At 31.4% G+C, this 16,293-nt stretch overlaps 1 protein-coding gene and 2 non-coding genes across 3 annotated transcripts; all 3 read left to right on the forward strand.

Moving 5' to 3' along the window:
- The first annotated feature begins 2,420 nt into the window (after positions 1-2,420).
- Positions 2,421-2,581, forward strand: LOC145556838 (U1 spliceosomal RNA). Its single transcript, XR_014091932.1, has one exon. It is a non-coding gene; the product is annotated as a U1 spliceosomal RNA (small nuclear RNA).
- Positions 2,582-3,639: 1,058 nt separating this feature from the next.
- LOC145557019 (U5 spliceosomal RNA) lies at positions 3,640-3,755 on the forward strand. Its single transcript, XR_014092102.1, has one exon. It is a non-coding gene; the product is annotated as a U5 spliceosomal RNA (small nuclear RNA).
- Positions 3,756-9,138: 5,383 nt separating this feature from the next.
- On the forward strand, positions 9,139-12,423 carry LOC145643173 (meiotic recombination protein DMC1 homolog). The gene is made up of 10 exons (XM_081694327.1): positions 9,139-9,161; positions 9,266-9,401; positions 10,111-10,188; positions 10,298-10,377; positions 10,955-11,000; positions 11,504-11,565; positions 11,735-11,804; positions 11,892-11,985; positions 12,061-12,128; positions 12,337-12,423. The coding sequence occupies exons 1-10, from the start codon at positions 9,139-9,141 to the stop codon at positions 12,421-12,423; spliced, it is 744 nt and encodes a 247-aa protein (XP_081550453.1).
- Positions 12,424-16,293: the final 3,870 nt, after the last annotated feature.

Here is a 16,293-nt window from a genome sequence, read left to right on the forward strand (position 1 = left end):
TACTTTCTGATTACCAGTAGTACATGTTCCAAAACAAACCTCACCAACATTTCAAAAATTCTACGATCCGTCACCAAGTACTAGTGACTTTAAGACTATGCATTTCTAATTTATTTTTATTTTTTGGAAATGACTTCAGAGCCATTCAGACAAAACAGAGCACAAGAAAATAGGATTGATCCGCCATGGAGGGGAAATTTGGCAATAAGGTTCACAACTCTGACATGAAACAATGCCAGCCATTCTGAACAGCTTGCGAAGATGACTCCCCATTTGATCTTGTTTGAAGTGTTACAAACAAAGATGGATAATAAATTTAAAAACTGAGGTGTATACTATTACTTAAACATATTTAATGTGAACCAAATTTACACACATGTTGCTAGAATTTCATTCCATAACTTTGGTTTTCTATTATCATACTAACAACCCGTATATATCCATCTATAGATTAGATGTTTGACAAGGTATGCTTAGGAAGTGCTTTCTATGCTCTTTAAAATTCTTCTTTCATACTTCAAGTGCAGTAGTAGTTAAGGACCCTAACTAAAGCGTTAAGCATACATAGTCCTGGCGTCCTGCCATTGACAAAAACAGTTGTATACAACATACGCAGGTGATGTCAAAATTGCTAGAGTAAATTTTAATAGCCTAACACCTCTAAAATTGTTTTCCAAGCCCGAGTAATAGGGGTGTATTTAAGCCTGTGTAGTAATGTGATTCAAGGGCAATGCTCTAAGATCCAGGTAAGCAAGCTACAATTATGGAGTATCCCCTTGAATTAATTTAACATCATTGTGGGTAAATGACCCACAAATCAACTATTCTGCTGAAGTGCTGATAAAAACTTAATAACAGATACTAAAACTGATCTTACCGCCAAAAGAGAAAGAAAGCCATAACAGTCCTCTATCGAATTTCTGATCTTTCCAGCCTCAACCATTGCCTGTCTGTGAGAGACAGAGTCAATATTCAACATGTGGAATGATCTATTTCCAATCAAAGATTAAGCCCGTAATTTAACACAAACAATTTAGATGATTTCAGAAACAACTTTAAAAGATACAAATTAAACAATTAGTGCCTTTCAACACACACGCAGCTTCTGCGTAGTTAGGAGCCTACTTGTTTTTCATAAAGTAAAGCATTAAGAGCAGATAAATGGGACAAAAACAACTAGAGAAAAAAAACTTTTTGCCACTCACTCTCCAAAATAAAATTAAAAAAAAAAAAATCCCTCATCAAGAACTAGCAAAGGTTAGTGCACAACTACTACAACAGACAAGCTTGATCTTTGACAATGTTTCCAGTACAAAGAATTATCTTCATTTAATTAAATGAGTAACTGGAAAATGTTGTAATGGATGCAATCAAGTAATAAATGACAAAGAATGAAACACAAATTAATGCATTTCACTAATAATGTGTTAGCTAAATTTAAAGGAACAGGAAAGAACAATCATTACGTCATCCACCTTATTGCAACTACAACTGATTAATCCTTGAGGCATATTAAGCATAAGGCTACAAGCCTACAGCCTACTAAGGCATAAATCATGGTTCTTTGAAACTAGAAATCATCGCTTGTTCAAATTGTAAGAAAAGATAAACCAAAAATCATGAGACCGGAAGCTAAGAATAAATCATCCTCAAACAAGCTAGGATAATTTACATTATATACTTTGTACTAGCCCCGACAAATGGTAAAGAATGATACCCTTGTTATAGCAATAGCCTTACCACCAGTTACAAACACTACATGTCTCCACATATCCAAGTGTCAAAGAATTGAGGAATTAGAACAAACAGCAGTAAGATAACTAAAATAGTTATAACATAATCACTAACATTTTTTTTTTACAAGCAATAATCATCTAAAGTACTTCTACTCTCTAAAATACCACCGAAATAGGAATCAGAAGCTGAGCTGGCTGAATAAAAAAGGATATAGATGAAATGATTCTGTGCTCTCTTCAAAAACAAAAGCAGACCATCAACAGCCATAGACCATCAACAGCAGTAAGATAACTAAAATAGTTATAACATAATCAAAAGCAGACCTTCACAAATTTTTAGCTGTCTATACTGATAAACTAGAATAAATAAACTCTTAACAAAAGGTTCACATTGATTATTCACAAAATCAGGAGTCGTATCTTCAGAGCATCAGACACAAGTACCACCCCATGAACCAGCCATAGACAAGGTACCAAACGGTAGACAAGGTTTTGAACTTCAATCCTTTATACCGCAATTGTCTAAACACCAAAATGGACCATTACATAACCAACTATATTGATCCCATTTTGAGGTTTTTAAGCAAAGTTAAAGGAAATTTGTTTATTGTCCCACATCAATGAAATAACAGAAATGTAAAGAGCATCATAGATATAAAACAAAAGTGTAGAACATGAAGAAACATACTTACCTGGACAAGGTCTATGGGAGATCAAGAAGGCTGATGGCCTAGGTTGGTGGCCTCCATTGCACATTAGGAGGGGCACTAGCCTAACATCTTCCCAAGAGGAAGAGTGTATGTCATAATTTGTGATAGTGGGGGTCTGCGTCCGCGCAACCCCTGACCAATTATACTTCCAAAATTTAAATGCTTGTTGTAATTTGTGTAATTGTGTTACTGAGAGCCTGGTACTCAGATGATAAACAACACATTCTGCTCACTCCTGATTATCATATAAAAACAACCAATAAGTCCAAATAGGCAATTGTAATGTAAATAGCCTAACATATATTATACTCATTATATGTCCACAAATAATTTTCCTGTAATCCTTTTCAGGATGTCTGCAAAAATATTCCTATTACTTGAAAATGAAAATTTCCTACTCAAATCATGTAAAGTAGATCCCTCTACTAACTCTCTTTCTCTTACTCTCACCCCCACCCTACTAAATTCCTTAATGTGTGCCAAAGCCTAACAGAAAGATTTTCATGGACACAGGGAGATATGATGAGTTGGCAAAGAAGCAAGTTGCTCCTACACATGCCTAATTGTGTCTAATTTTCTAAGGTCTATAATGTTTTACAGATTCTGTAAATGAAGGCTTCACTATATTTGGGTCAAGTATATTTTTGCAATGACATAAAATTACATCTGTGAAATAATACATTAGTGCCATTTTAAATCTCCAAATTCAAAAGTAATTTTCTCAACGTAACCATAGTACAAACTCTAGCAATCTAGAGGAATCAGATGAATCTCTTTATTCATCGTTTTTAATTTTAGCCCTGATAGCCCAAAGTATACCAAGGTTCCCTTCAACATAAAAACTCAAAAGCAAAACAAAAGGTTCAGATATACTTCGTATTGAATATCTCCTTTTAGGAAAGAAAGAAAAAAAGTGTTTGGAATTTGGATACATATCTAGGAAAGTAGGAAGTAGCATTCAACAAGTGGCATTGTCAGTCAATAGAGTCCTCCCAACTTAAGAAAGCAAGAGAAGAAATCTCTTGGTTTGTGGAAAAGCCACAATAGTTACATTCCTACTCTCTGAAATTATATTTCACAGATCACAATAAGATACAAGGGAAAGTCACAAAAGTCCCACATCAGTCAAGAAAGAAGATCAAGCTCGGACTTTAAAGTATAAATAACAAAACCTGTTACAGTTTACTTCACGCAGCCATGCAGTGAGCACAGAGCGAACTATTCTTTCGCCTTTTACTAAAGAATACCGTGTGCTCGCTGCATTTAGTGGCATACGTTTATTTTTGGAGGGAGTTCCTTACTGGAGCTTCCCACAAGACCAGTGCAAGATTTTCTATAGACAATTAACTAGTTAACTCTCCACCTAATTAGTTATCAAAGATAAAGAGGTAAATCTATATACGAGCACAAACTCAAACATAGAAATCAGAGTTATAAGCCTACTGTGATCACTTGCTGAAGTGATAAGCTTGTTTGTGCTACTTTGCAACAGTCTCAGAGGAATGGTGCTCGCTCAGGGAAATTACAGGACCCTGGTGAAAAGAATGAGAGCCGGTAAAGTAATAACAATGTACCAAAAAAGTAGAGCTGATTTCAGTTATCCATCTATAATAAAAAGGGAAAATAAAACTAAAGTGACAGTTATTCAGAAAACACGCTTCAAGGTGGGTGAAGGAAACATTTTCAAAAAAATAAAAGGTGGGTGAAGGAAACATAAAAATTCCAGAGAGAATAGGCATATATATTCTATTACCAACCCTTAACGTATAACAAAACAGAACTCAAATCCTAGCCTAAATTCTATGCTATAGTTATAATTTCTCAAATTCAAGCAGATATCATATGAAGTGTAGTCGTGTAGACACAAGCTTGGATGAAGGAAGAGGGATGTGGTAGACACATATATGTATTACATTTATGATCAAGAGCAAAGTGTAAACAATTATTCAATAAAAACTTCTGGCTCCTGTACTTGTCAAGATAAATCGATAGGCCAAGAGACATACCCAAACCATAAGTAAAAGGGATTCAAAAGCTTTGAATTATAATCATTGTTCAACAAACTGACAAAGCACGATATTATATACCACCAGAACTGGTGTCTATAAGTGTTCATTGGCTAATGGCAGTAAAGATTACAGAACAATTACATTCTTTTCTTCAATAGATTCAGAACCAATCATAAGTTCATCACTCATAAGCACTCTACTATTGTAACAAGTTTCAAGATTAGTTAGGATAAACTAGCAAGTAGCAACACAAAAAACTATTTTGAACTTCGATTTCAATTTACAACTTTCTCCAATCATCACCATGAAAGGACATACTCATGTCGATAATGGAAAAATGGTTCAAAAATTTAACTTGTACAATGTAGTACAACAATTTTTTGCAAATATCAAATGCAGCATATCATTTGCTAATAAAGGCATTATAATTATTTTTACCTCATAAAAATACAATACTTTGTACCATCTCCGTATTTTTTAGTTGCAACAAAACAATTTTTTTTATGTATCACAAATAATACTCCTTTGTTGCAACTAAAAAAAAAAAAAAAGGTAGCATTAAGTTATTTAATTGAGCAATTTCACTTGATTCCAAATTTCCAATCGCCAATATACTTTTACAAATCGACTTATATAAGTCCACTAACATCTCATTCAAATTGCAATTTCCATTACTCTAAAAATAATGGAGTACTTCGTATTTCCTAACTACCATAAAATAAACAATATTTCTATGGTCACATATATTAGAGCCTAGGCAAAAGGGGTAGTTCAAACCCAACCTTTTTTTTTTTTCTGACTTTTTAAGATGTATATGAACAACTAAACTTCTGTAGATATAATTTAAACTTAAATAATCCTAACTATTTTTTATGAGTTAGCGTTATCTAACTCATTTCTTTTAAACTTATTTTATACAACCCTTGTAACTATTTTTTTTTTTTTTTTTCATGTAAACAGAAATTAGGGCCTGTTCCGATTTACTGAAAACAATTAAATTGAACTGAAATGAAATGAATTCTTTATAATATAAGAAAATTAGGAACTGAACTAAAATGGAGCTGAGCTGAACGAAACAGGCCGTAAGACGAACTAAACACGACTTAAACCATTAGACCTCCTCCATAGTATAATCAAACTAAAATAAGTAAAATACACAGAGTATATACATTTAAGAGAAAATGTAACGCATCAAAACCATAAATCACGATTTATAGCTTAGAAATTCGGACATTTCACGATCTTCTATCTTAGATAAAATAATCAACTATAACTGCATCCCATAATTTCACAAACTATGAAAAGGGTATTATTAAATCAACAAAAATAAATGAAACAGGAGAAGCAAAGGGATGGATTACCTAAGTCTTCTAGCACCGATTGATGCGTGGTAGTCCAGTTAGACAGTATAAAAATTGACAGAAATTTAACCCCAAATTGTGATTTATTTAAATTACCAGAGTGAAAAAGTTTACCTTGAAGTTGAACAAAAATAAAAGTAAAAAAATTTGAGAATCATCGTGGTTTACCGTGACTTGTCATGTCAAAATGTCAATGCAAAGCTCGAAGATTTAGGAGGGCAAGGAGTGCATTCCCAAAAATGAGAAGAAAAAAAAAAATTGCTTTTTGTGTGAAATTAAGACAAAAATAATTTATATTAATGAGTAAAGCAAAAATATTTTTGAGCAAAATGAAAATTGATCATAGAATGAGCACTTTTAAAGATAAATACGGAGTAGTAACTATGTGGGGTTTTAAGACAAGTAAAACAAAAGGAATAAAATTACTCCGTAATATAGACAAGAAAAATGTAGGAGTGTATTAGTAAAAGTAAGAGAGAATGGTGGAGGTTTTTTTTATTATTTTTTTATTTATCATCGGTTGGATAAAAATATGATCACTAAAATGCTCCTAGGTTGAAAGAAAGAGAAAGTGGGTAGAGAGAGAACGAGGAAACTAAATTTTGCTCATTGTTAATAGTGTTATTCTAATAAGCAATAAAACAGATTTTACTTATCTCTTGATGTATGAACCAAACTGACAGTAGCCGTGCCGTGGAAATCCACTAACCTAAAAGCCGATTCCGCGTTACCTCCCGGTGCAGTAGACTAGAAGCGCTTGCCCTCCAAGATAAGCACGCCGCTGGAGTTTATGTGCACTCCATAACGCGATTAACACGATTATCTTTTATCATACTATTACCTCAATTACTTTTGATAACTTATATGCCTTTAAAAAAAAATTGACTTAAACTAACATAACTTTTTTATTTTCCTTCAATGTATTCAACTCCATAACAAATTAGCTAGCAATTACAATGTCGTGTTTTTTTTTAAATGAATCAAACTAAGGGCTTGTTCTCTTACGTTGAAATTCAGTTCAGTTTAGTTCAACTCAGTTCATTTCAGTTCAGCTCCTAATTTCCTTCTCTTATAAAATATTCATTTCAGTTCAGCTCAATTCAGTTCAGTTCAGTCCAGTCAATAAGAACAGACCCTAAATCAAATTTATTTACGATTTTTTTTTTTCATTTACACCGTTGTTTTTAATTTCCATCTCTATGTTACTCTATACAATTTTTTTTTCTATCAAAAACATATAACCACCTGTATTTTTCTTTATACCAAATTGAGATTGCTCTGCTCTCTAGTGACAAAGTTTGTATGGAATCAAACCCCACTAATGAGTAATGACACTTGAATTGAGGATTTCCTTACCCTTTGGCCCTTCCCCCACTTCTAAATAATCTTATACGTAGTATATAATTGCAGAGTCGCTTTAACGAGAATCCTCCAAAATTCCAATGCTCAACTCTCATATATTTAGTGTTTTTTTTAAAAAAAAAAATAAATAACTACCAATCTACTACTTTATTTTAATTTTTTTTTATAATTTTTTTAAAAATAAAATCAAAAACTACCCATTCACTATTTCCTTTTTGTTTTTTTTTCAAGGGACTACTACTAATATTTCACTTTGTGGTTTTTTTTTGGTACGTAGTATAACATATGACATGCATTAGCACGAGTATACATTTTTTTTATCAACAATTCATTATAGCACTCAAAATCCCCAACATTTCACTTTTTTTTTTAAACACTACGTACTAACATTTCACTTTGTTTTACAAGTATTTTTTTTGGTACATTGTATAATACAAAATCATGCATTAACACAAGTATACAGTTCCTTTATTAACAATTCACTATATTACTCTAAATCCTCAACCCTTCAATTATGTGCATTTTTTAGGGACTATCCTCCAAACATTTTCCACTTCTTTAATCATTTAAAAAAAATAAAAGTACAACACGTTTTTGTGCAACTAGCCTCAGAACAAAGTATGTAACTCCTAGAGCAAGACACTGACCCATATGACATTAACAGAGTAACACGAGTAACCCCTATAACACTGAACGAGTAACCTCTATAACTTTGAAAAAGTAAACTCCTTAATAGCATTGTTTGGCTACCGACATAAAAGAGTAAAACCCCATTTTTTGAGCTTCTAAGCAAAGCATAAAATACTTCCCTCGTTCTTTTATTATTGCACCACTTGTCTTTTTAGGGAGTTTCACAAATATTGCACCATTTCCTCTTTAGAAAAAAAATTATTTGTGTTCACACTTTAAATAGCCAACATACCTTTGCTTTTACACACTTACTTTTTAGTTTATCAATATGTCACATGGGCAATTTTGGCCCTGTTTGGTAGTTAGCTTATTGGGGGTATATTAGCTTATTTGACTAACTTTAGCTGATTGACTAGTCAAACAAGCTAATACAAGTGTTTGGTACTAAGCTTATTGAAAGAGCTTATTCCACTAATTAAGCTCTTTTTGAAAAAGCTTATTTTAGGAGCTTTTTCAATTAGCTTATTCATTAATTATTGTGAAATTACACTTATAACCTCATTTAATTTAAAATCCTATCTAAACTACCTACCCAACAATTAGCTTATTGGTCATTTCACATACTCATTCACCTTTAAGCTATCAGCTATTTACCAAACACTTTTATATAATCAGTTAATACAATAAGTTAGTCAAATCAGTTAATAAAATCAGCTAGTCAAAATCAGCTAACTCAATCAGCTTCAGCTTTCAGCTTTCTCCCAAACAGGGCCTTTGTATTTTTACCTTTCTCTCTTTTACTTTTTTCCACTATCAAAATATTTGTACCCCAACCCCTATGGTGCAATAATAAAAAAACGCCGAAAGTATCGTATTTTAGTATAGCACAACAAGTGTCAGCACATTATTAATATGATTATTAATACTCAGTACAACAAAGCTAATTAGGATTTAACATAACCGATCAGTCCAAAATCAACCATTATAGTTCAAGTATAAATTACAACATTAAAATCAACCATCCATATTTTAATTTTTTTTTTCATATCTCGTGCATTTTGCACGGTACACTCTTGTTTGTTAAGTATTTAACTGTTAATCCGAATTTAGAAAAAGAATTTTGAGCCTAAAACAGGTAATAGCGACTTCAACTTCCATTTAATTCCGCGCCTAATCCATCATCTATAAAAAGAGACCTCCCGCCTTCCGGAGCACCGAAGAGCGAAACCACTCATCAGTCATCACAATTACAATTTCTCTCTAAAAACCTCAACCTCTTTCTCTTTCTAAATTCACACTTCTTTCAAAATCCATCAAAGTTTCATCTCTAATGCCGGAAATGTACGCACTCAAGTAAGTTCTCTTCCAAAATTCGCAACTAGAAATTCGCTGCAATAATAATATAATGATCTGAAGATCTTTTATATGAAATTTCATAATTTCAAATTTTGATACAGATCTGAAGAACAGAGCCAACAGTTGCAGCTTGTTCAACGAGAAGAAATCGAAGATGAAGAGGACTTGTTCGAAGCTATTGATAAGTGTATGATTAATGATTTTCTCTCTAAATTTATACCGATTCACTTGATTTCGGTATGAAATTTGAATTTCAAAAGAAATTGCCCAAGAATTCCAGTTGCATAAATTTGGAAAGATACTATGTTTTTCTAGCTGTTATTGTTAGTTTTGGTTGAAACCTGGCTTAATCGCTTAATTCATATAGATTTTTCTCCGATTTTAAATGAAATTATGTGTTTCTACTTTCGATTGCTTAATTAATTTTTATTATGAAATGCTTTTATATTTTCTACCTATTTCGCCTAATTTTTGAATTTTTTCACGAACGGTTATATTTCATAGCTCATACTCTGTATTGAATTTCCTTTGATTTTTCTCTTGAAATGCATACAAATTCAAATTTAGTAGAACTCCAATTACGTGCTTCAATAGTTGATTTGTCGTAAAGCTGAAATGTTTTTCTCGCTAAACGCTAAAAATATCGTATGATTACAGTCGCATAGATTTTAAAATCAGAATCAACAATCCAGACTTTATCGCTTAAATCTTCCTCAAATTTTTCGTTCACTTTTTTTTTTTTTTTTTTTTTTTTTAGTGAATCCAGACTTTTACTCTTTAATCGCTTAATCATAGTTAAGCTGGAATGATAACCAGCAATATGTTTAGATCATCAGAATTTTTTTTGGAGTTCGTCTAATTTGAAAATAATTGCGATAAGTGCTTCATTCGTTCAAATTATTCGCAATTTTTGGCGTAATTTTTGAAAATAATACTTAATGTTCAGAAATTATCTTTCACTAGATGGCTAGATGCTTCAAGATGCCAGTTGCATTGTAATGGCTTGATGATGCAGACGAAGAAGGTTTTCCATCATTTTATATTTGATATTCTAAATTTGAATTTAGAATTATACTACTCGTATTGCCTTTGAAACTTCTTAATATACCGTTTCTTTTTTTGTGTATGTGAAGAATTTGACTGGTATTAAAGGATTATCTGAGGCTAGAGCTGATATTCTGATAAAATATGCGAAGCTGCCGAGAAGATTGTGGTAAGTTCTCTGCAATAATGCAATCTGATTTCTCAATTATTCGGTCTGTCAAATTGGTTTCGAACCTAATCAAATAATGTTGTTAAGCTTTAATCTATCCAGAATTATGGTTACCTTACAGGAAGTGATGCTGTACTTTGATAAATTTTAAAATTATGGTTACCTTACAGGAAGTGATGCTGTACTTTGATAATCTGATTTCTCAATTATTTGCTCAAAGTAAGATCCTGTACTTTGATAAATTTTAAAATTCGGAATTTGAAAATATGAAAATTCCGTTAAGGACTATCACTTGTTCTTATAGATTTAAGTTTATAATTTATGAAGTTTATGCTCTTGATTCCCCATCCTACTGCTGTGGCAACATTTCCAGGGTTTTCCGTGTTTGTTGAATCATTTTTTGCTCAGAAAATGACTAGCTGAGGACTAGTTTCCAAATATTTTTACTTCTTTTCTTGGTTTTAAGGCTACATTTTACTTTTTGATTGATTATATACTAGCATAAGCAAATTTAATTATGTTTACTAGTTACCTATCTAATTTTCTGACCTCATGGCTTGATAATGATTCTGCTCAGCTCTGAAAAAACTCAGCTAGCACATACTCTATGCGTGTCAACACAGGTAAAGCTTCTATTGTATGCCAGATTCATGATCTTAAACATAAACAGCTAAATTTTGTAGGCATTAAGTTTAATCAGCATACTAAGAAGAAATAACCACTAGATTAGACTATATTTTTGTTGGGATTGCAATTTGATGAAAGTATTAAAGCGCTTTACAAGTTACAACCTCTGACTTGTATGGTTGTTAACAGTCAGGTTTTATTGTTTCAGTTAATTTGCTACTTTAGTCGAACATTTCAACCTTAGAATCGGATTTTCAGGAAACTGCAGGGTATTCATTGACAAAATTAGGATGATAGTGTACTTGTATTACTGAGTTTGTAAGTCGGTGACACATTGCCTCAGTTGCTTTTTAAAGGGAACAAGAAATGGTCTCACATGTTCTGTAAATGAAGGATAATTTGTCCGTGTTTGATATAAACATGTGTTTTGATTTCCTTGAGGGTAGAAGTCTCAAGTTAAACTGGTAAAGTTTACTTGTTTTGCAATGCTTACCTGCAGCTTCCGACTAGCATGAGAGGAGGAAGTGGGAACGTTGCCTACATCGACACTGAAGGAACTTTGTATTCTCTCTTGTCATTCTATTTAAATTTGTAGTACTGAAACAGATTAAAAATTGTGCAACTGAAGTAAATTTAAAAATATTTTTCTCTTCACTGACTACACTACAGTCAACCAGATCAAGTATAAAGTTTTTTAGGATATAAGCTGATGCTTGTCTTGCTTCCTTAGCTTTTCGAACTTTCCTATTGTGCCAGTTGCTGAAAGGTTTGGGATGGATGCTGCTGCTGTCCTAGACAATGTAAAAGGCAACCTGATGATGACCACTTAATTTTGTGTCTGAATTTTATAACACGTGATGATTTATTTTTATCTTACAATCTTATAGATCATATATGCACGTTCATATACGTATGAACATCAGTACAACCTCCTTGGCTTGGCAGCAAAAATGACTGAGGAACCCTTCCGATTAATGGTGAGTACTCACAATTTTGTTTACCAGAAAATCCTCATGATATTCTTGGCTAACATCATATTTTCATTGAATTTTTTAGATTTAGATTCCGTCATTGCTCTATTCCGAGTGGATTTCACAGGAAGAGGAGAGCTTGCAGACCGACAGGTATTTTGTTGAAAGATATTGATAGAGTAAGCTTTTGGTTGAAGCCCAGGAATATGTTTTATACTCTATCACATATGAAACAACACACTATCCAAGGCACACAAATATATATGTATGAACACTTGAAGGATCTCCTTGATGCAGTGAATATCTCATTTATTTCTCTGCTTAGTTCTATATAGTGACTGGAATTAAATTGCATTTTCAGCAAAAACTGGCCCAAATGCTGTCTCGTTTGATGAAGTTTGCTGAAGAGTTCGACATTGCTAGCAGACATTCAAATCAATATATCTGATACCAGAAAGAGCAAAGGAAAAGTTGCCAGGTTTTCCTACTGCCATCATATTAGTTTCCATAACAAAATATGTTCACTCAATTAATGTCAATACAAAAGTAAAAATAATAGCAGTTTCCAAAAAAAAACAATTATATAATTAATACAGTACAAATTTTTATTAATTAATAATAAAGGAGTAAAAAAGGAAACAAAATTAAAACTTAACTGTAAAATTATACTCCAAAAAGGGGTAAGAATACATGTTATTCTTATTTATCACACATTATTTAAGTAAACAAGAGTTTTAACCAATTGATATATATTTTTTTTATTTGAAAACCAACCAATTGATATTATAGTTAAAATATTGCAAAGTAAATTAAGTCGAGGGAAAAGAAAGAAAAATTATACGAAGTATTACATTGGGTGAACAATGAAGTCAACCTATAAGTTCTATAACGAAGCTATAAAATGGTTAAAACATGGTGGAGTAATAAAAGTGGTAGCCGGAATTTTTGGGGTTATAATTCTTTGCTTCTTTTGTACGTGGTGTGCTGTTCAAAGAGAAGAGAGAAAGAAGTTAAAGAGGGATAAAGCACGATTTAGTGCTATGTGGCAAGAATATTTACGTTCTCGACCGCCATCGATCGAAGAGGAACCACCACCACCGGCACCACCTAATTGTGTTTAGGCTAGTGTTTCGTTAGAATACTTAAAACTTAGCATTGACTAAGTTAGTACCTGATACTCTTTTATCAAGTTGTCGTTTGGTTGACGAAAAAAACATTAAAAGTTGAAATTCCTATGAATTGAAAATTTTTGGTGTTTGGTAGATAAATTTAGGAATTTCCACTTCTTACAAAATGAAGAAGCTTTATTTTCTAGGGAAACTTAGGGAATTGGAAATTCCCAATTGGATGCTTAACCAAACACTTTTAAATTTTTTTTAGAAAATCCAAGTACGAAATTGAATGTTAAAGGAATTGCAATTCCTACTTTCAACCAAATGAGCCTACTTTCAACCAAACGAGTCCTAAATCGACAATTTACTGGGTTCTAAGAGGTAGAGGGAAAAATCGGTAGTATCTTCAATCTTGTATTGTGACAATAGAATTGTCCGTTTGTATTGTGAATTTTTGGCACGTACACCTTTGTTTAAAATATGTTTTCAAATTGCTGTATTACCAATAGATTTATTTCAATGTTTACATTATTAAGGAGTAAAATATTATTTTTATAAGAGTAAATTTTATAAATATCGATATAAACTATTGTAGTTATATTATGCATTGATGACAAACATAAAAAAATCTATATATTTCAAGTAAAAAGAAAACAAAGGAAATATGTTTGTGTTTGATTCAATAATTGATTTTTTTGTGTACCTCTATATTATTAAAGAAATGTAAGACTAACAAGATACCTCCAATCATTCCTTAACCTTCATTAAAATTCACTAAAATTCTTTTAGTTCAAAAAAATTTGAACAAAATCCACCCAAAGAAAGGGAGATGTTGTCTACAATTATCATTTACAATCTACGTCAAAAAAAAAAAAATAAAAAAAAAATCATGTACAATCATTGAAAAATGAAAACAAAATCAACAATGAAATTTATTACTCCGTACATTATTGGTGGGTCTTGAAGAAATAGTTTTGTGAGTTTAAATGAAACAGAGATAAGTTATTCAACATCTATATAAAAAACGAATTATTAGCATTATTATATTTTAACTTAAACCACTACTATAATGATACATTTCATGTCTACAATGTTTTGTTAAAAAGACTTAATCATATCCATACACTTGAAGTTGACTGAAGCAAATTAATAATTTCATATACTGATATTAGAAACTCTCTCCGTCTTAATTACATGTATATTTCCCGTTTTTCACGTGAATTAAGAAACTTAGAGATTCATTAAAACCCATAATTGGAAATTACAAATGTGCATGTGGGGTTAGAGAGAGATAGTGAAAAAGAAAAGGTAATTGGGACCTGTTCACCAGATTAATTTCAGTTCAGTTCAGTTCAACTGCAATCAGTTCAGTTCAGTTTAGCTCCTAATTTCCTTCTCTCATAAAATATTCATCTGAGCTCTATTCAGTAAATGTGAACAGGCCAGTGGTAACTATTGAAGAGATAGAAAGTTTGTGTTGGAAAATGATGTCAAAAGTACGTACAAAAAATTAAAACTAAAATTGATGACAACTCATAAAAAAGAGGGAATATTATCAAAAAGTACATTCTTTAAATAGAAATAAACATGTACGAGTAATTTTGAAACCACTAAAAAAGAAAGTAAGCATGTAAATAAGGGAGTAAAAGGACGGAGGGAGTAATATATTTTTTGATGTTCAATAATGATTGGAAAATATATATTTAAATAGTACGAGTACTTAATTAAATGTAACTAATTTAATTTATATTTATATTTTATCACATTATATTTGTTTAAAAATCTCATTTATAATATACATAATGACCCGGGGCATTGCCCGGATCAAAAACTAATTTAAAGTTATATACAGAGTAAGTTTTGAACACTTCGACTTTTGAAATTTAGATACAAGTTTTTGACCATTATTCATACAAGTTTTTGAAAATTAAATTCATACTACGTATAAGTTTTTGATCATAAAATGTTAGAATTTTATATATGAATTGGGTGGGTGGACTCACCCATGAAATGGACTCACTCAACATTTTGTGGGGTCTAATTGAATGAGAATCGATCCCAAGATCTCTTGGAATCGGGAGGGGAGCTCTAACCACTTGAGCTATCCCTCACTCTCTTATGGGGTCTAATTGTGATTATACTAGTATTGTGTTATAATTTGTGTTGCTTGCTTTACCCTAATGTTGCCTTTATTACTCTTCAATTATTATTACTTCCTACTTTAAAATGAACATCTCACAATACTTGCAACACATTCTATTTGGAAAGTTTTTATATTGAAAGTTGCAATATTACATTATTATCCTTATTTTAAGCTCATTGGCCATTACATTATACTCGTACCAATCCTCTCACCCTCATTTTAAGTGTATAATACATGTTAGACTCACTTTTTTTTAAAAAAAAGAGTTCACTTCACTTTTCTTAAACACCTTAACATACATTTTTTTTTTATATCAAAAGAACATTTGTAATATTAATAAAGAACATGAAAATATTATGTAATGAACATTATTTATGTATACCCACCATAATTTTAAGACAAAATTCAAATAACAATACATAATAATCAATGAAACTTATATCACAAATAAAAGAACATTACATTCACAATCAAAGAACTTGAACACATGTTCTCTTCACTCTTTTTTTTTTGTGTAAATATGTTATTTTTATTTTAGGTATATGTTAATTACATTTTTATACTTCGTAGGATGTTCTTTTCATTACATATGTACGTTCTTTACATTTGTATAGTATTTTTTTTTCCGCGAAACAACTGTATGATGCAAGGTACCCACGCCTGTAGGAACCACACACTACTAATATAATCAGTTAGTCAAATCAGCTATCACAATCGGCTAACTTAATCAGCTAACTCCCAAACAGGGCCAAAACCAATCCAAAAATAAGTATATAATATCAATATTTATTAATTTATATTACATAATTAAAAATTAAAAATATTATATATTTTGTTTAATTGTTGCACTTAGGTTATGTTCAATTCAACATATTAGTTTATTTTAGACATAGCTCAGATTAGACTAGACAAGATCAAATCAAATCAACTCTTATTTTTTTTATTGACTTTATTTGGTTTAAATATCTTCATTTTCGTAACTTAAAAACTTTATAAAATACATTTATATTTAAATTTTATATTATGACCTTTCATTTAAGAATTTTATTTACAAATCGATGTA

Source organism: Chenopodium album, chromosome 8 (genome assembly GCF_948465745.1).
Source record: "Chenopodium album chromosome 8, dcCheAlbu1.1, whole genome shotgun sequence".
In the NCBI taxonomy this organism is placed as follows: Eukaryota; Viridiplantae; Streptophyta; class Magnoliopsida; order Caryophyllales; family Amaranthaceae; genus Chenopodium; species Chenopodium album.